The following is a 21,217-nucleotide window of genomic DNA, read 5'->3' as shown; positions in this document are numbered from 1 at the left end:
ATATCTCTGTATTAGGCGGCGCAGTGGTTAGCGCGTGTGCGGCACAGTTCTAAGGTCTTGGGAACCTCCTGCGTGGGTTCAAATCCAGCCACCGGACCTCCTGTGCGGAGTTTGTATGTTCTCCCCGTGCTTGGGTGGGTTTCCTCCGGGGAACTCCGGTTTCCTCCCACTTTCCAAAGACATGCATTTCAGGTGGATTGGCCGGTCCAAATTGTCCCTAGGTGTGAATGAGCGAGCGAGTTGTCTGTCCCTGTGTGCCCTGCGATTGGCTGGCAACCGGTTCAGGGTGTCCCCTGCCCACTGCCCGATGATTGCTGGGATGGGCTCCAGCACCCCCGCGACCCTACTGAGGATAAGCTGTGCAGCTAATGAGATGAGATGAGATGAGATGAGATCTCTGTATTATTTGTGATTGCAACATCCTTTGCTGTCTGCTAATCCTGAAAGGAGGATGCCACATGTGCGGTCCATTCTCAAGGTTTCTTCATTTTCCTCATGTTGAGGTTTTTGAGTTTTTCCTTGCCCTCGTGTTGGTTCCAGATCAAGGGATGGTGTAATAATAGTCTGAAAAATAGTCTGTGTAATAACCTGTGCAGCCCTTTGAGACTCTTTGTGATTAAGGGCTATACAAATAAAAATGACTTGACTTGACTTGACTTTTCGGCTGTCACCAGACACAAGCTTAGAACATATTTCTGTGGCACCATTTTTCTGGATCTTGAGCAGCCTTTCTTAATTAAAGTATTTCGGCACCAAGATGCTTACATTATGTCCTAAATAACACCCCAAAAACCCCACCATGCCCGCTCCATTAATTTTATTAAATGTCATAGCTACCTTGACAAATAAATAAAATAAATACATGAGAATACTAGCGAGTAAGATAAAATGTTTCCGACTATTTGAATGTTGGAGACACTGGGAACAAGAGTTGCACCAAGTCAACATATTTTCATTATTAGTATTCTTTTGTACCATGTTTATACTTATTATTATATTTTTAACACTTTATTTGGTCAGTCGGATTGTAAAGCCTGGAATTTGGCCTGTGGGCTTCCTCTAGTGCAGTGCTTCTCAAGTAGTGGGGCAGGCCCCCAGGGGGGGCGCGAGAATCCGTCCAGAGTGACACGGGCACATTTGACTTTTTTTTTTTTTACTTTCCCAGAATTAAGTGTAATTGCACCTCCACTACACTAGGGCACAGTGGCGTTCAAATTGGCAGTGTTTTATTTAAATTTAGCCTCCACGCAATAAAATGAGCATAGTATAAGCATTCAGTATGAAGTGTAGACACGAAGTGTAACAGGCCCTCAAGTGACCCCATGAAGAAAATATCTAACACGGATGCAGAGGCAGGTGTGGAGAGACGGCTTTAACAGAAAAACAAAAGTGCACTCCTAAAAGCTAAGACGAGGGAGTTTGACGAAACGTAGGTCGCACTTCGCTGAGACCACAGAAGAAGAGCAAAGACCGGTGTGCATGCTATGTTAAAAATGTCGGCAGCGGCGAGGATGAAGTCAAATAAATCAAGCCGTCATTCAAAAACATTGCAACCCGATCACGCTGATAAGACGCTTGGGGTTTTATTTTCAGAAAAAATGAGCCGAAAGGCGGACATTTGGCATGGAGGTGATGTGTTACCACCAATATCGAGGAATTGTGGTTTTGCCACTTAATATCATTTCCCCTACTCAAAAAAAAACCAAATAGTTCTCGGGGGAGTATTTTTCGGGGTTCGCTCATCTTTTTGATGGCCACACTTAATCACTTTTCAAGCACTTACAAGGCCAAATTTTAAATTTTTCTAGTCCTGTCAAAGGAAGAAATACAGTGCCAATGAAAATACGTTTTTTTGGTTGACTGTGATGACTCAGTCCCTATCTTCATGCTATCATATACTTTATGCTGTTTCGAGCTGTTCCCATCTATGAACTATTATAATTATATATCAATGGGCTGGTATAAACTGACATTAATTCTGCCATTCTGCTTCAACAATGCACGAGCAGCCTTGCTATATCAGCCTTGTCTACGAACACGGAAAGGGATTTATAGGTGTTGGGTAATAAATGAATACATTACGGAAGACAAAAAAAATACTAATTGTTTAAAAGGCAAAAAATAAGCCAAATTTTGACTCATTTTAATTATTTTGATTGCTCCGAAGCAGAGCGCATTCAATCTTTCAATCTTAGAAACTGCTGATCTTTTTCTTTTTGTTTTAGTTATTTTAATTTATATATTTTGCGTGTTTATATTAGTTAAAATAGAATTTGAAAAAGTAACAATTTTTTGCATTTTATAAATTATATACAGTACTGAATAGTTAATATTTTAAAATTTTACCGTATTTTCCGCACTATAAGGCGCACCTAAAAGTCTTAATTTTTTTCAAAAGCTGACCATGCGCCTTATAATACAGTGCGCCTTATATATGGCTCAATATTAAATTCGCAAGGTCTCGCAACTTACGGAACAGCCGCCGACTCGATTACCGGCGTTTCATTGGCTAACCAATGTGTCAATCATCATTTGAATCGATCGCTATTGGCTAAAGTTATTCGGAGCCTCGGATTGGCTAGAGGGCCAAAACAAACCCTGCAATTGGCCGAAAAAGATCTGTCAATCATCCGTTAAATCGATCGCTATTGGCTGAAGTTATTCGGAGCCTCGGATACGCTAGAGGGCCAAAACAAATCCTGCAATTGGCCGAAAAAGAGGACTGAATAGCAAGCTTGCTAAACAACGTTTCATTAGTCTGTATCTGTAGATATTTTACTCTCCTGGATTTACTACACTCACGGTTGGAGGAAGACCATGATCGCGTATCATTATTGAACGTGAGAACTTAGGTGAGTTATGCGGCTTTATATTTTCCCGGTATCTTGTTTTAGAACGATCTTGATGTTGCTGTGATGAGTTGAGTGAATTAAACTCAATTCCAAGTGTTTATTGTCATATGCACTGTAAAGTTGTGAGCGAAAAAGAAAATAGAAACTAAGAAATGTTTGGCATTTCTTGAATCCCAAGACTTTAACCTTCTGAATGATATTTGAAATGATGCATTTGAGTGACATCGTAAGGACACCGCATCCGCACGTGTCTACGACACGTATTTGCTTCTTTGCAAGCTTTGGGAATGTTAAGGGGGTAATCAGTTTGACTGAATCATCTGACTGTTTTGTCGACGTTCCCATTGTAGCGCCTTATAATCCGGTGCGCCTTATCTATGGAAGATATAGGACCAAAAACTATTTTTTGGGGGTGCGCCCTACAACCCGGTGCACCCTATAGTGCGGAAAATACGGTATTTTATTGTTGGGCACTTTTAGTGATTTTGTGTTGTTGTTTGACTTTAAATCCGTTTAGTGTGTAAAAAGCTAAAATTGTTTTAATATATATTTTTAAGGGATACCATGCACAACATTTGAAATGACTACTTAATAGTGTGGTGCATAATGCTTTATTATCATTGAAGATACATAATTAAAAAAAAAAAATCTGAGGCGTCAAATGGGAACCGAAAGCACCGGCTCTTCTCAGTTTGGGCTGATGGAATAATGGCTGCATCCTCCTCCTTGACGTCTCTGAACTCCTCCTGCACGGGCTCCTTGCTTTGTTTTGATGGCCACAAAAAGTCTCTTCCTCTTCTTTTCTCCTTGTCCACTTTTCTGCATGTCTTTCCATTGGATGAATGGTACCACTATGTACTATAGTTAACAGCCACTTCAATGTGAATGTGTGAGTCCATGAATTGTGTATCTATTCTGAATGTCTATCAAAGTCCAGAAATGTGCATAAATGGCATGCATTTCTACAACCCCTAGCAAAAAGTATGGAATCCTCAGGCTCGGGCAAACTCTCACTAAGACATTTTATTCTGAAGAAAAAACCCAGATCAGAAACATAAAACAATCGTAAGGTCATTCCAAAGTGCAACATATTGGCATTCAGGTACACTAAAAGAAATGAAGAAAAAACATTACAATATTCAGTAAATGTTACTTCAATAGAAGCAAGTGCAGGGAAATAAATATAGAATCACTCAATTCTGAGGAAAGAAAATATGGAATCAGTGCATTTTGAGTGGAAAATAAGGATACACCCAGTCAATTTCCATTCCTTAATTGGGTATCTGAGTTAGATTAGGTAGGTTCGTTAGTCAGCAGTCAAAACCAGAGCAGTTATCACAACTTGGAGGGCTCCTGGACTAAGTGTATTGGCAAGAATCATGGCTGCAACAAGAGAGATGTCTCTTGAGACCAAAGACAGGATCGTCAAACCTCTTAAACAAGGTATCTCTACTCGTATGGTTGCCAAAGATGTGGGCTGTTCACAGTCAGCTGTATCGAAGATTTGGACGAACAGCATGGGAAGGTTACAAAGGTCAATCGTACTGGTAGGCCAAGAAAGACATGTAGGCGTCAAGAGAAACAACTAAAGGCCATATGTCTTTAAAACAGAAAATGCACAACAAGACAAATGAAGAGGGAATGGGAGGAAGTTGGAGTCAATGTATGTGACAGAACTGTACAAAATCGCCAAAAGGAAATTATATTTTCGTATAGGAAACCTAAAAGGAAACCATCGGTGACGCCTAAACACAAAAAAACAAGACTGCAATGGGCTAAGGAAAGGCAATCATGGACTGTAGATGACTGGATGTAGGTTATCTCCAGTAATGAGTCGCGAATCTGCATTGGACAAGGTGATGATGCTAGAACTTTTGTTTGGTGCCGTTCTGGTGAGATTTACAAAGAGGACATCCTAAAGAAAAAAAATCAAAATTCCCACCGTCCTTAATGATATGGGGCTGCATATCAGACAAAGACACCATGTGGATGGCTGTGGTCAAATCTGCAAAAAATGCACAAATTGCCATTGACATTTTGGACAGCTTTCTTATTCCTTCAAATGAAAAAATGTTTGGGGATGATGAACTAATTTTCCCAGATGACAATGCATCATGCCACAGAGCAAAAAAATGTGAAAGCATTCCTTGGAGAAAGACGCATCCAGTCAATGTCATGGCCTGCAAGTAGCCGAGATCTCAACCCAATTGAACACCTGGGGTGGAAATTAAAAAAAAAATTCCAGACCAAGGTTCCGACCTGCAAAGATGATCTGGCAATTGGAATCAAAGAGAGTTGGCACCAGATTGATGAAGAATACTGTTTGTCACTTATCGGGTCTATGCCTCAGAGACAGCCAGCTGTCATAAAAGCCAAATGTGGTACAACTAAATACAAGTGGTATGTTTTTTTGTTATTTCTTTGTCTGTTTTTCATGATTCCATATTATTTTCCTCAGAATTGAGTGATTCCATATTTATGTCCCTGCACTTGCTCTGTAAAAGTCACATTTACTGACCATTGTAATGTTTTTTTCTTGATATATATGAGTGTTTCTGAATTCCAATATGTTGCACTTTGTTGGAATGTCCTTACGATTTTTTCATGTTTGTGATCTGATTTTTTTTCTACAGGATAGAATGTCTGAGTGAGGGCTTTCCCAAGACTGGTGATTCCATACTTTTTGCTACAGGTTGTATAAGCTTTTAAAGATTGGAGCCAAAGAATTGCAAATTTCATTTTGGAGGCACCTGCGACTTTGCCTACCTTGACGGCCATGATAACGCCGCTCGGAACGTGCCGCATTTTATCTACGACCCCATAGGCGCCGCGGCCCAGCTCATCGATGCGTTCCAGATCGTCCGCCTTCACTACAAAATTCTGCCCATCGACAAGAAGAGTTGAGAGCATCAGAAGGGAAGAAGGTCGACAAGTACACAGTAAAATAACCAGTGTTAATTTAACACTTATAGATAAGGACCACATTCAGATTCAAATATACTTTGTCATTCTTGTACACGTGTATACAGAACGAAATGTCGATACATCTGACCCGCACAGTTTCCTTGAATGTACAGATATAAATGAAATGTTGTATTGAGTTGGAGTATTGTAGTACTAATAATATACTAAATAATTATGGCTATGTATAGTATTATACAGTAGTGCAAAGAGGGCAGGAGGAGCAGCTAACCAGCTGTGCAAAATGGGCAGTCAGGTAAACAAGTCACTATACAATAACAATAACACTGGAGTACGATAGTGCAGAGGAGAACAGATGTGCAAAGGAGTGGCTAGGTATAAGAGAACTTTGTTGACTGAGGTAGTGTTAAACATTTACTCTTTTAGGTTAAAATTAACACTGGTCATTTTTAGTGTTCTCAGTACGTTTTATTTTTTGAATCACAGTATATCCACACTATAAGGCACGTTTTCCTGGCTTGGCATTGGTCGGCTTCACTTTCCTGGGCATTCTACTTGAGCAAGGTTGTCGGGGCTGCGATTTATTGAAAAAGTGCCAGGGAGCCAGTAGGGAGTGCCAAAAAGCAGTATGACTGTATGCAGCCTCAGAGCCGCTTGTACACAATAGCAGATATTTATCGATTGGCATTAATTGGGGGTGCCTTGACACTAAACGTAGTAAAAGACACTCTAAGAGGCCTAAAGTACTACTGTGTAATCCTTCATGAAAATCGTCTCATCCGTTTCGGAGCTTATAAGCCACAGGATTTATAAAGTAGTTTATTCATATATATATATATATATATATACAAATAGATAGATACATACACAGATACATACACAGATACATACACAGATAGAGAGAGAGAGAGAGAGAGAGAGAGAGAGAGAGAGAGAGAGAGAGAGAGAGAGAGAGAGAGAGAGAGAGAGAGAGAGAGAGAGAGAGAGAGAGAGAGAGAGAGAGAGAGACAGAGAGAGAGACAGAGCGAGCGAGCGAGCGAGCGAGAGAGAGAGAGAGAGAGAGAGAGAGAGAGAGAGAGAGAGAGAGAGAGAGAGAGAGAGAGAGAGAGAGAGAGAGAGATAGATAGATAGATAGATAGATAGATAGATAGATAGATAGATAGATGGATTGATACATGGATAGATAGTGAATTGTTTAAAGACTGTTTAAAGAATACCAGGCTGAATAGTCAATCCTCACACATTTTCAGTTTACGAAATCTGTCCCGCTTTCTAAAAGGTTTGGACACCCCTGAATTAGGAATGGAACCTAGTAACCTGGGAGATGAAAAGCGCCGAAACCTAACCACAAGACCACTAGTGATAAATATATGATGGGACTATTGTAAAGCGTTCTCCATCCGGGCACCTGTGCTGTGGAATGCTCTTCCCCCTGAGATCCGATCTGCAACCTCAGTGGAAATGTTTAAATCTAAGCTTAAAACACACTTCTACTCTATAGCATATGAATAACCTATACTTTTCGTGGACAATATCTCTGTATTATTTGTGATTGCAACATCCTTTGCTGCCTGGTAATCCTGAAAGGGGGATGCCACATGTGCGGTCCCTTCTCAAGGTTTTTTCATTTTCCTCATGTTGAGGTTTTTGAGTTTTTCCTTGCCCTCATGTTGGTTCCAGATCAAGGGATGGTGTAATAATAGTCTGAAAAATAGTCTGTGTAATAACCTGTGCAGCCCTTTGAGACTCTTTGTGATTAAGGGCTATACAAATAAAAATGACTTGACTTGACTTAAATTAATAATGCATTAACTACAAATATTGAGCATTACATAGGCCCTTATAATTGAGTAGTATTTTCCTTACTACAAAGAGTTTTCTCACCCTTTGGGGATGTGAGCTGTTCAGACCTGTCAACTATTTGCCTATGAAGTAAAGCTGCATTTTTCTGTTTGATGGTCCCCTGTCTACAATGGAGTGTCCCTTTGTTCCTTCCCCCAACAATTCTGTGAATAAAAAGGGGAGTTGGTGAATCTTTGGGCAGATGAGAATCAGGCTTTGAACTGACTACATCTCTTCATGAGCTTAAAGAAAGTATGTCTCTTGTCTCTTATTGTGAGTTTGATTCAGAGATGTAAGGTGATAGACCTAACAATACATTAAAAGACAAGTCATTTTATCTTATTATCACACTAGTTTTGTTCACAGTGCCAGAAATGAATGTTAGCGAATGGAGAAAACAGAAAGGTAAATCCACACGCAAAAAAAGGATGGCGAGGTAAACTCATAACCCAAGTATGTGATGATGAATCGGACTTTGCGTTTATTTACATCTATCAGGATGACATTTCTGTTTGCTCCATTCCCTAACATTTATTTCCGTCACTGTGAGTAAAAATAGTGTGAGATGAAATCTACTTCCTATTTATATGACAACTGCATCACTTGTGGGTACATGATTAAGTGTCTCACCGTCGCTACTCGGGTTCGATTCCCGATGTACACCATCTTTTGTGATTTTGGTCAGCAAGTTTTTCAATTGATCAATCATTGCAGAAACATAGGAGTAACCATAAAACCCTGTGTGAATTCCAATTTCTGGCCAATTTGGTGTTTTAGGTGCGCCTTATAGTATGAAAAATTTGGTGAACGTCTAATCCTAGCTTAATGAACATATGGTCCTTCTCAACAAGTGTTAAATAAAAACAGGTTATTTTACTGGGTAGGAAGTTACCTTGTCGCCAATGGTCACGCACGCTTTGGAGTCCAAATCTCTCGGCGGGCTGAAGTACACAAAAACATGATCGATCGATCACTTGATTGATCAGCTTCTGTTTCTCAACATATCTTAGAGCAGTGGTGGGAAAACTACAGCACCGAGGTCCCATGCAGCTCGTCAGGTTTTATAATCCGGCCCACCAATCAAAAGGTTTAAGAATAACAAACATGTGAGACACAATTGTGAAAAGAAACTTAATTTATTCAACATTTTATATTGTGCTAATAAATAAAAAATGAAAGGTTGGCCCCCTTTAAGTTAATACTTTGCACAACCTCCTTTTGCTGCAATTACAGTCCCAAGTCTTTTTGGGTATGTCTCTTTAAGTTTTGCAACTCTTGAAACAGGAATATTTACCCATTCGTCCTTACTAAACAGCTCAAGTTCCTTAAGGTTTGATGGCATTTAGTATCATTCTGATCTTTCCATAAATGCTCTTTAGGATTAAGACCTGGACTGTGGCTTGGCCAATCTCACGCCTTTACGGTGCATCCGGAAAGTATTCACAGCGCTTCACTTTTTCCACATTTTGTTATGTTACAGCCTCATTCCAAATTGTATTAATTTAATCTCTTATCTCAAAATTCTACACAAAATACTCCATTATGAAAATGTGACAAACGTTTTTTTTTTTTTTACTTTTTTTGAATTTATTAAAAATAGAAAACTAAGAAATTACATTTACATAAGTATTCACAGCCTTTGCTTAATACTTTGTTGATCCGCCTTTGGCAGCAAATACAGCTTCAAGTATTTTTGAATATGATCCCACAAGTTAAGCACACATATCTCTCTGGAGCAGGTTTTCATCCAGGATATCTCTATATATTTCTGCATTCATTTTTCCTTCTATCCTGACTAGTCTGCCAGTCCCTGCTGCTGAAAAACATCCCCACAGCATGATGCTGCCACCACCATGCTTCACTGTAGGGATGGTATTGGCCTGGTGATGAGCGGCGCCTGGTTTCCTCCAAACATGGCGCCTGGCATTCACACCAAAGAGTTCAATCTTTGTCTCATCAGACCAGAGAATTTTGTTTCTCATGGTCTGAGAGTCATTCAGGTGCTTTTTGGCAAATTCCATGTTCCATTTACTAAGAAGTGGCTTTCGTCTGGCCACTCTACCATACAGGCCTGATTGGTGGATTGCTGCAGAGATGGTTGTCCTTCTGGAAGGCTCTCCTCTCTCCACAGAGGAACGCTGGAGCGCTGACAGAGTGACCATCGGGTTCTTGGTCACCTCCCTGACTAAGGCCCTTCTTCCCCGATCGCTCAGTTTAGAAGGCCGGCCAGCTCTAGGAAGAGTCCTGGTGGTTCCAAATGTCTTCCATTTACAAATAATGGAGGCCACTGTTCTCATTGGGACCTTCAAGCAGCAGAAATTTGTCTGTATCCTTTCCCAGTTTTGTGCCTCAAGACAATCCTGTCTCGCAGGTCTACAGACAGATCTTTTGACTTCATGCTTGGTGTTTGTGTTCTGATATGCACACTCAACTGTGGGACCTTATATAGACAGGTGTGTGCCTTTCCAAATCATGTCCAATCAACTGAATTTACTGCAGGTGGACTCCAATTAAGCCGTAGAAAGATCTCAAGGATGATCAGTGGAAAAAAGATGCACCTGAGCTCAATTCTGAGCTTCATGGCAAAGGCTGTGAATACTTATGTAAATGTGATTTCTTAGTTTTCTATTTTTAATAAATTACAAAAAGTAAAAAAAACACTTTTTCACATTGTCATAATGGATTTTTTTGTGTAGAATTTTGAGATAAGAGATTAAATTAATACAATTTGGAATGATGCTGTAACATAACAAAATGTGGAAAAATTGAAGCGCTGTGAATACTTTCCGGATGCACTGTATATTGTTAGTTTTAAACCAGTCCATTGTACATTTTTCTTTATGTTTAGGTCTCTTGCAGACAAATGTTACCTAGCGTTTACTATGTTTGTGTACTGTAATGCTAAATCTAATTCACCATGGTCATCCTGAAAGGGGGATTACCACTTGTGAGGTCCCTTCTCAAGGTTTCTCTTTTTCCTCACGCTGAGGTTTTGAGTTGTTCCTTGCCCCCATGTTGGTTTAAGATCAGGTAATTGTGTAATGGTAATCCTGTCCAGTCCTTTGAGACGTTTTTGTTATTAAGGGTTATATAAATAAATGTGACTTGACTTGACTTGACAGACTCCAACAAATTTTCTGTCAGAATCGTCATGAATGTGGCTCTATGCATCTTCCCATCAGCTCTAACAGTCTTCTTACTCCCTGTTGTAGAAAAGCGACACCCTAAGCATGATGCTGCCAAAACCATGTTTGACAGTGAGGATGGTGTTTTCAGGGTGATGTGCATTGTTTCTCTCACGCCAAACGTAACACTTTGCATTTAGCCCAAAAAGTTCAATTTTGGAATCATCAGAGCAAAGCGCCTTGTTTCACATGGTATTTTTGTCTCGCATGTGGCTTTTTGCCTTTTTATGGTATTCTTGCAGAAAGAGCTTTTTTTAACTTTCTTCTATAAAGGAAAGAATTATTCAGAGTACAACTAATAGTTATCTACTGCACAGATGGTCACATCTCAGGTGTGTATGCTTGCAGGTCATCCAACAGGATCATGGGACTCTTGGTTGCTTCCCTTATTAGTTTTCTCATTGTTTGGGGCAAAAGTTTAGAGGGACGGCCAGGTTTTGGTAGGTTTGCAGTGGTTTTATGCTCTCTCCATTTTCATATTTTTGCTCACAAAGTACTCAAGGAGATGTGTAAATGTGGCAAAATATTCTAGTATCCCTTTCTGCTTTGAACTTTTCCACAACTTTATCCCTGAGCTGCCTGGTGTGTTTTTGTTCTTCATAATGCTGTCTGTTCTCTTTCACAGACCTCTGAGCCCATCACAGAGCAGGTGCATTTGAACTGAGACTTAATGACAAACAGTTGTAATCTGTTTGTAATTTTTAGTCATTTAGGCCTTCATCGGATTATTCAGAAGGCTTCCAGTAACTTTGGGAGTCTGTTTACTGAGGTGAGGGAACAGGAAGGCAATATTTGTTCACCATCTATTTCACTTTTTTTTTGCTGTAAATATAATATAAAATGTTGAAATAATTTGGTTCCCCTTGACGAATGTGTCTCACATGTTGTCGTTTCCTAGAAAACATTTTCAGGTTTTTATCTTTAAGTTTGTAGCCTGAAATGTGGCAATGTGAAAAAATGTTCTTGGAAGGGGGCTGTGGGTCAATGTCAGTACTTTTGCTAGGCTCTACATCCTTCTTCATGCATTGCTGAAGCATCAGACCCAAACTCTCATTTTTTTGTATCTGCCAAAATCAATGAACTATTTCTTACTCCTGGCCTGGCCCCCATGCCAATTTTTTTTAACCAAATACAGCCTGCCACTCAAAAAGTTTGCCCGATCCTGGCTTAGAGATACAGCGTGTATTAATTTGCTCCTCCTAGTAGTAAAAAACAGTCATCCATTCAAAAAAATACAGATTTAGTGATGAAAAAAAGAACTTGTCAAGCATTTTTATTTATTTGACCAAACGTGAGCCTCACCTAGAGGGAGCAGACATAATTGTTCGCCATCTTGACGCTACGGGTACCCCAAAAAAACAATCTTCTTGCGAAAGTTATCCATTGCACGACACAATACAGCAACCTCTCTTGTTGAAATACAGTAATACACACTGTTTAAGGTTGTGCAAACCTTTATGATCAAAATAATAACTTTACCCAACAATAATGGCCTTTTTGAACTCCACTTTATCATTATAAACTAAGAAGTAATAAACAAAACTGTTATATTTTCTGGGTTTGTTTTGTTGGACTTGGCTTATTGTGTCTATGGTAAAGTGAGAAGGGACAAAATAAGCATACACTGGTGGCGGTGGCGCTTGCTGGAACACTTCTTTGGGGAGCGGGAGGACAATCTTCCGCTTACCTGTTAAAAAAAACAGAGTCAGTTGAATGGGACCTGGTATAACGGATCGTAGTCTGAAGATCTGGGTTTCACTCTTGGAAACTGCTAAAAGCTCCTTTGGCTGCATGTGGCTTGATAGTACAGTATTTGGTTATCAATCTTTTGATAGGACTTGGCTTGACTGTGGCTGGCCAACAGATATATACAGAGATTAGATACGACACGCCTTTTTGATCAGCGTGTGTACTGCGAGCCGAAGCTAGTCAGGTCAAACAATTAGAATCTTGCATTACACGTGGACGGAGCCAAACAACCAAGAAGAAAGTGCTGGCTCATTGTGCTGCCTCTAGATGCTCTCAACGCCTTACTAGAAGAGTCCCGGGAAACTGGAATAACTTGTCATAGGAAAAAATGTTTTTGACTCTATTTTTTTTCATTATTAAATTTATTAGAGAGCTTCAGCAGCTCCAGTACCTCTTGGTGGCTTACATTGTTTAAATGTTTTTGAAAATAAGACTGCACCACATCACCACACAAGCTTTCCAACTTTACAAGGTGTCTCCGGCTACGACCCGTTTTGATCCTGACCACGTCTGCTCTCCCGTCCCGGCTTACGACCCGTTTCTGAACCAGACCACGTTTTTGCTCTCCTGTCCCGGCTATCGACCTGTTTTTCCGTCCTTGACAACGGCATCGATCACTACGGAAGATTCAGTTCCGTGTTCGGATCACAAATCGAGTACAAAAGCGACTTGCTTCCCGGGCCAACCGAACACCGGATCGTGGGCGCAGCCCTTCCTCCTTCCTTTAATAAAACTTGTGAGAAACGTAACGCAATTGGGTCCAGTTTCCGCCCTGGTCCTGACAATGAATCCATAATCTGCTAGGGCTGCAATTAACAAGACAGTGTGCATCATTTCGCACCTTCTAGTAGTAAATGTCATTTATTAGCAAATAAAAATAAAAGAATATTGATATAAATGAGGGCAGCACGGCGACGCAGTGGTTAGCGCGTGTGGGGAACAGTTCTTAGGTCATGAGATCGAACCTTCCTTTGTGGAGTTTGCATGTTCTCCCCGTGCTTGCATGGGTTTCCTCCGGGCACTCCGGTTTCCTCCCACATTCCAAAAACACGCAAGTCGGGTTAATTGGCAGGTCCAAATTGTCCCTAGGTGTGAATGAGCGAGTGAGCTATCTCTGTGTGCCCTGTGACTGGCTGGCAACCGGTTCAGGGTGTCCCCTGCCCACTGCCCGGAGATAGCTGGGATGGGCTCCAGCAACCCAGTGACCCTACTGAGGATAAGATAATGAATGGATGAATGAATGATATAAATGATGAGCAATAATATATGAGTTATTACATGGGTGTAAACAGCCCCTAAATAGGGCATTTTTAAAACTATTTTTTTCTTCAAAAAAGGACCGCGTTATCATTGTATTTTGATGGATTATCTCTAAACCATTCACTTTTTTAAAAAAAGTTATGAATGAATTTTTATGATACTGAATTCCTATATTCTTAGGAATAAAACAGCTTGTTTTTGATGACAAAGAGACAGATTACTTATTTGTATCTATTACTTATTTAAATAGTTTAATTCTTATTTTAATGACTGAAAGATGTTTGTATGCGGTAGAGAAAGTAAAGGGTGAGAGATAAAGAAAAGTGTTTATTAAGTTCCATGATTCTTCCTTTGTAAGTGTATGTGTACTCTATTAGAAATAAAAGAGTAAAATTTGGGAATGGCATATATTACCAGAGTTTCTGCTACCCGAAAGTGTAATGGAATGTTCACAAATGGGAATAGACACTACCGTACAGTCTTGAATGGTCATAAATCACTTTATGTGAAATGGAAAAATAAAGAGTAACCTTCCAGACATTTTGGGTGCTCAGCAACCCCAAAGCCCTGAAATTAAAATCACCCCTGAATTATCATATAAATGTGCATTTTTTAAACAATGTCTATAAATTTTAAACCTCACCCAAAGGGAGTGAAATGAGTGTATGCTATCTGAGGATTTATTCTTAATACGAAGTAACTAGTGACTGTAACTAAGGTTACTGTTTTTTTTTCCAGTGACGCGCACGTAACACGCACTCACTCGTAGCAAAGCGCAAAAGAGCCACATGACAACCGACACGATAGGAATTCAAAATATTCATCTAAGGAATTCCAAATGAAGGACGAGGATAAATGCTTAGCGTGCTCGAAACTTTTGATTTTCTAACTTGCGAGTGTGTTTGTGAATGTGCACGCATGCACGTATATTTAAGTGTGTTTGCAAGATACGCATGATGTGTTCATATGAAATCTTGTCATGCATTCTGCATTCATGCGTGTATTTGTGGTTCACGTGCGCATATGCACCTTCGCGTGTGACACGCACGCACACAACTACTAATAGTTAAGAGTAGTGATGGGAATTCCGGCTGTTTTTAGAGAAACGTCTCTTTTGGCTCTTCAAATTAGTTTTATTTTTTTTTAATAGGAGATGGATGGGCGGCACCAGGCTGTACTTGCCCAAGACACAACACAGGAAATGGTGCCCTAACGACCGCAGTGGTTCAGGGATCCAACCAAACAACCACCAATAATAATGAAACATTATGCACCAAATTAACAATACATTTTGAAAAAGAATTGTGCCACTGTATTACAATGGCTATACAGTGACCTTTTAAAAGGTTCAAAATTTCAAATTGTTTATACTAAGCAAAGAACAGAGATTACATCACTTATACTGACCAGTAAGAGTGCCTTTCGGGGGAGAGAGAGAAACAGAGAAGACAGAGAACCAAAGAGTGAAAGATCTCATCTCATCTCATTAGCTGCACCGCTTATCCTCAGTAGGGTCGCGGGGGTGCTGGAGCCCATCCCAGCAATCATCGGGCAGTGGGCACGGGACACCCTGAACTGGTTGCCAGCCAATTGCAGGGCACACGGGGACAGACAACTCACTCGCTCAGTCACACCTAGGGAGAATTTGGACCGGCCAATTCACCTGGAATGCATGTCCTTGGAATGTGGGAGGAAACCCACGCAAGCACGGGGAGAACATACAAACTCCGCACAGTAAGGCCGGGAGCTGGATTTGAACCCACGCAGGAGGTTCCCAAGACCTCAGAACTGTGCCGCACACGCGCTAACCACTGCGCCGCCGTGCTGCCCAGAAAGAAAGATGATTAGACGAATAGAAATAGAAAGAGAGACAGTGAGAGAGACAGAGACAGAAACAGGGACCGAGACCAAGAAAGGTACAAAAGGGGAGAATGAGGTAAAGAGAGAAACAGAGAAATAAAGAGTGAAAGAAAGAAAGATAATGAGACAAAGAGAGAGAGAGAGACAGAGAGACAGAGATAGAAACAGAGACCGAGACAGAAACAGAGAAAGGCAAAAAAGGGTAGAATGAGGGAGAGAGAGAAAGGGAGAGAAATAAAAAGAAAGTGAAAGAGAGAAAATGAGATAGCGAGATAGCGCGAGAAAGGGAAGAGAGGCAGAGCAACAAAGATAGAAAAGAAACAGCAAAATAGAGGGAATAGCGTGAAAAAATGAGAGTGCAAGAGAGAGGGAAAATAGAAAGTGGAGAGGGAGTCAAAGAAAGTCTGAGAGCTAGAAAGAGAGATACAGAGAAAGAAAGAGAGCAAAAAAGGCAGAGAATGAGAGAGAAACAGAAAGAAAGAGAAAGAAGCGAAAGGGGGATTGAAAGAAAGCAAAAGAGAGAGAGAGAGTCAGAGAAAAAGGTGAGAACAAGAAAGAGAGAGAGTTGGGGGAGGAAGAGAGAGAGAGAGTGAGAGAGAGTAGAAGAAAGAGCAAAGAAGGAAGCGAGAGTGGATTAGAGAGAGCGCATTTAGAGGGGAGCCCGCTCCTTATTGATGGAGAGCCAGCGCTCATCGTTCACTTCAAAGAGGCAGATCATAAAGTCGCTTTGTTCGCGGACCGCCCAAGATTGCACATGGATATGCACACGCAGAAAAATGTACAGTTGAGTAGACAGAAGCAGCAAGTACTGTCTCGCATTCACAAGCGCGTGCACTTTTGTTTGCTGCAAGTCTCGAGCACATTTGGATTGCACGCACCAAAAAAGATTTAAAAAGACCGGAAATAAGTGAAAGTGAACCTCGTTCCTTCGTTTAGCTGCAAACCGCAGGCGCGTGCGCGCGCGGGGGGCCTTAGGAGAGCGCGCTTACCTCTCTTGGCTCTGCCGGGGTGGGGGCCCCCGGAGAGAAGTGCGGGGCCACCCTCTCTCCCCTCCTCTTGCACGGAACCTCTAGCTGCACACATAAGTGCACGACGGTCTGCGTGCACGTGCGTGCGCGCAGAGCTGAAATTAGCGCCTCGTGCACGAAGGGATCGCACAGAGAAGGCCGCGCACGTGCACAAAGACAGGCGGATGAGGGTGGGGGCTGTCCCCAACTTGGATCGAACGAGCGACACCCTCAAAGGGCGAAATGCTTCCTGCTCTGCAGACCGCTACGCATGGTGGGGGATGAAGTCCTCACCTTCTGCATTGTGCGTGCTGGAATTTTCTGTACACAAGAGAACGTATGCATTTTGAGGAAAAAAGTGAAACGATTAGTGATAATAACAACTTTGCACTCATGCTGCAGTTGTATTTGCTCACATTGTTATACACTATTTGTATTTTTGTTATATTGCTGCTTTCTTCATTTAACTCTCTTGACTTTTGTTCTGAAGCAGTTGTTGAAGTATTTTGTTTTTTTGTATTGTATCGTTTACACTATTTTCAATTTGACTTAATCTTTAGAATATTGTGCATCATTATAGTTGTCATGTTGACTTTGTCACAAATTGTTGGACAGACTTAAATGCAGGACACAGGGAGGCGGTCGAACCCCATTGAGGGGAGAGTGGAACAGGGACTGCAGAGGAGGGAAACCCTGAGAAACTTGAAAAAGAGGCTTGGGAATACCTTTAAGAAGGTTGGAGTGGCAAGTCTTGGAGTGAATAAACTTGGAACGGGGAGGGAACTATAGAAGAAAGTCATGGGAGGAGAAGCTTATACCGTATTTTCCGCACTATAAGGCGCACCTAAAAGCCTTTATTTTTTTCGAAAGCTGACCATGCGCCTTATAATACAGTGCGCCTTATATATGGATCAATATTAAGTCGCAAAGTCTTGAAACTAAAGCAAGCAGCCGCCGACTAGACTTTCCCCCGAGGGCGAAGTCGTCCGCGGTGTATGCTGGGATTTATATACCGGCGTTTTATTTCCTAACCAATGTGTCAATCATCATTTGAATCAGTCACTATTGGCTAAAGTTATTCGGAGGTAAAGGGGGTGGATCCTTTTTATCATTTACAGGCTCACATAGGCTAAAGAGGCGAAACAAAGCCTGCAATTGGCCGAAAAAAGATGAATGTGAATCACAAGTTGGGTTGCACTACGGCATAGAGAAAACATGTTTTACTATTCTGTATTTGTAAATATTTTACTCTCCTGGATTTACTACACTCACGGTTGTAAGAAGACCATGGTTACGTATCATTAATGAACGTGAAGGCTGCAAGAGAACTTAGATGAGCTATGCCGATTTATATATTCCCGGTATCTTGTTTTAGAACAATCTTGATGTTCTGTGATGAGTCTATTTTTAAACTAAATTCAATTCAAAGTGTTTATTGTCATATGCACAGTAAAGAACCCCGTTGCCCTGCACAATAAAATTCTTACTTTGCTGTCCACACAGTTGCCAGCAAAAAATAAAATGCAAACTAAGAAATGTTTGTTTGGTGACATTGTATGGACACCGCATCCGCATGTGTCTACGACACGTATTTGCTTCTTTGCAAGCTTTCGGAATGTTAAGGGGGTAATCAGTTTTACTGAACTATCTGACTGTTTTGTCGACGTTCCCATTGTAGCGCCTTATGTATGGAAACGCGGGGTGGTGGCTCGGAGTATTTATGGTAGCTGTGGCTAATTGTTTGTTTGAGAGCCCCTGGGCAGCGGAATTGTGAGGAATTGGAAACTGGAGTATTGCTGCCATCTCTTGGAGAAGGAAAGGGACTGCAGGCGTCAAACCATGACAGAATTAGTTACATTTGGATTTTTGTTACATTGCCGCTTTTTTTGGTTTAACGGTAGTCTAGATGGTAGGGCGCCCGCTCCGAGACTGGGAGGTCGCTGGTTCAAGCCTCGGCCGAGTCAGACCTAAGACTTACAACATTGGTACTCATTCCCTTCCTGCTTGGCGCTCGGCATTAAGGGTTGGAATTGGGGGGTTTGGTCACCTAATGACTAAAATGGCAGCGCCCTGTTTGTCTGTACGGGTCAGGTGTATCGACATTTCGTTCTGTGTGCATGGTTACAAAGAATGACAATAAAAGTAAATTCTAATTCTAATTACATTTTGTTGTAAAACAATTGTAATAGAAACGTTTTTTATATATTGTAAAACTTTGCATTGTAGGAATTCAATACAAATAGAACATTTTAGTGCCTCAAATCATTGTGCTGTTTTTTTATTATAGTTAAAAACTAACTCAAGGGGCAAGGGGTTCATTTATTTAATGATAATGTATCGGATCAGTATCGATTTAAATGTCCCAGAAAGTTCGAATGACCTATGACAAGCTATTTTTAAAAGTGATTTGCAGGCAATGTCAGGTGCGCTTCAGAAAAATAGGCATTACTTAATCTAAAATATTTAATCTAAAAAACAATTCAGTCCCCCTATCCCTCTCCCCCGAATAACTGACACCAAGAGAAGCACATTACTCTGAAAGGAACAATCTAGTTAAGTATCACCTTTAAAATAGCATTATAATTGAAAGAAATTGAAAAAAATGCGTACACCAACCTGTATAAGCAGGGAAACCTTTATATTTCTTGGCTTGTGCAATCCAAGGAATTTTTATACGAACACTTAGCCGAGACACTCCATATCTATTTTGTCTCTGGGCTTCAAACCACTCAAAAATACCCTTCTTTATTACTGGTTACTGTCGATGACATTTTTTTTGTCCAGGGATGGTTTATTGCATATGCACTACCACTACTGTGTTTGAGACAGCACTACTCCAAGTGTATTTAGATGTACTTTGTACCGTATTTTCATAACCTTAAGACACTCATGATTTAAGTACGCATCATGTAGTAACGACTGTTGAGCTTCTTTTCTTTATAATTAACGCGTTACAGTACTCATTACTAAAAAAGTATATAATATAATATAATATACCTTTATTGTCATTGTTACAAAATGGGTTAACATATTGTGACAACGAAATTGGGAATGACACTCCAGATTCACACATTCACAGTGAGGTAAAAAAGCCAAGAAGATAAAGGAACAGAGAAGATAAGGTTATAAAACAAGGAGGATAAGGTTATAGTTATAATTTACACAATATTTACCCAAGAAATGTCGGCATGTAGGATGTTACATAGAGTTTGGTATCGTAATACAGTTTGGTATCGTAAGGGTTTGTGCAATTATACATTTGGTGCAAAAATAGTCATCATGGTGCAAAAAATAGTCAACATATGCATTTGGTGCAAAAAATAGTCATCATAGTGCAAAAAAATAGTCAACATTGTGCAAGGTGAGCAGTAAACATAGTGCAGTCAGCATGTGCAAGAAACAGACATGAGTACCATTTTACGTTCGTATGAGGTAGTGTTTTTGCAAGAGTTTTTCAGTTTTTTGTGCGGCGTCTGTTTAGGGTGGTAATGGCTCTGGGGAAGAAACTGTCTCTGAGTCTGTTTGTTTTTGTTTTGTGTGACCTGTAGCGCTTGCCAGAAGGCAGCAGGTCGAAGAGGTGGCCGGGGTGAGAAAAGTCCTTGATGATGTTTTCTGCTCTGCTGAGGTAGCGAGATCAGGCAATGTCCTCCAGACTGGGCAGAGAGCAACTGACGATTTTCTGGGCTGTTTTACTTTTTTTATTTTTTATTTTTTATTTTTTAACTTTTTATTTCTCACACCAATTTTGACAGAGGTTTGATTCCACCATCTTACATCAACACAAAATATATACACTTGACACACTCATAAATAACAGAAGGAACAACAGAGAAGAAAAATACTATTAATAAAAAAAAGAATAAATGTTCATACAATACAATCCATACAAAATAATAATAATAATAATAATAATTAAAAAAATATATATATAAAAAAAAAATAGGGGGAGGTGTTTAGACATCAAGTAAAATTTGTGTGATAGGCTTCCATCTTTTTTCGAATTGGTCAAGTTTCAGTTGAAGTCTTGCAGTGATTTTTTTACATACTGTACATTTGCTTTAATTTGTCTCTCCATTGTTTCATGTCAGGAGGTTGTGGTTTCAGCCAGGACACTGTGATCATTTTCTTTGCTACCAGAAGCATAACCTTTAGTATATATTTCTGTTGACCAGACAGTAATTCTTCTGGCAAAATTCCTATTACGTAGGCCTTGGGTCCAACCGCAACTCCCAGCCAATAATTACATTTATTTCTCTCTGGATACTTCTCCAAAAATGTAATATTACAGGGCAATTCCAGAAAATATGCGTAAAGTCTCCGACCCCCCACAGTTACGCCAACATAGATTTGAGGTATTTTTATATTTTGAAGTGATAGCGGGTGTATAAAAGAATCGCATTTTTACTTTCCATTCAAACTCCCTCCAAGTCGGGCTGTTGGTTATTTTGTGTCCCTCTTTCAATGTTTTTGCCCATTCGTTGTCTTTTATCGCTACATTAGTTTCTTGTTCCCATTTTTCCTTAACTGCCGTGTCATCATT

General features: G+C 40.4%; 1 protein-coding gene across 1 annotated transcript in view; it reads right to left on the bottom strand.

Moving 5' to 3' along the window:
* The window catches only part of map2k6 (mitogen-activated protein kinase kinase 6), a 36,240-nt gene that overhangs the window by 9,021 nt on the left and 6,002 nt on the right, over positions 1-21,217 (bottom strand). Inside the window, exons 2-5 of the mRNA XM_088324240.1 lie at positions 16,660-16,942; positions 12,425-12,488; positions 8,509-8,557; positions 5,619-5,732 (exon numbers count right to left, since the gene is read on the bottom strand). Coding sequence (XP_088180366.1) covers positions 5,619-5,732; positions 8,509-8,557; positions 12,425-12,488; positions 16,660-16,942 — 510 coding nt within the window. The remainder of the gene's footprint in view (positions 1-5,618; positions 5,733-8,508; positions 8,558-12,424; positions 12,489-16,659; positions 16,943-21,217) is intronic.

This window comes from Urocampus carinirostris, chromosome 19 (genome assembly GCF_059441175.1).
Source record: "Urocampus carinirostris isolate Australia breed hairy pipefish chromosome 19, RoL_Ucar_1.0, whole genome shotgun sequence".
In the NCBI taxonomy this organism is placed as follows: Eukaryota; Metazoa; Chordata; class Actinopteri; order Syngnathiformes; family Syngnathidae; genus Urocampus; species Urocampus carinirostris.
Note: the sequence above shows the minus strand (reverse complement) of the source record. Positions and strands in the feature narration are given on the sequence as shown.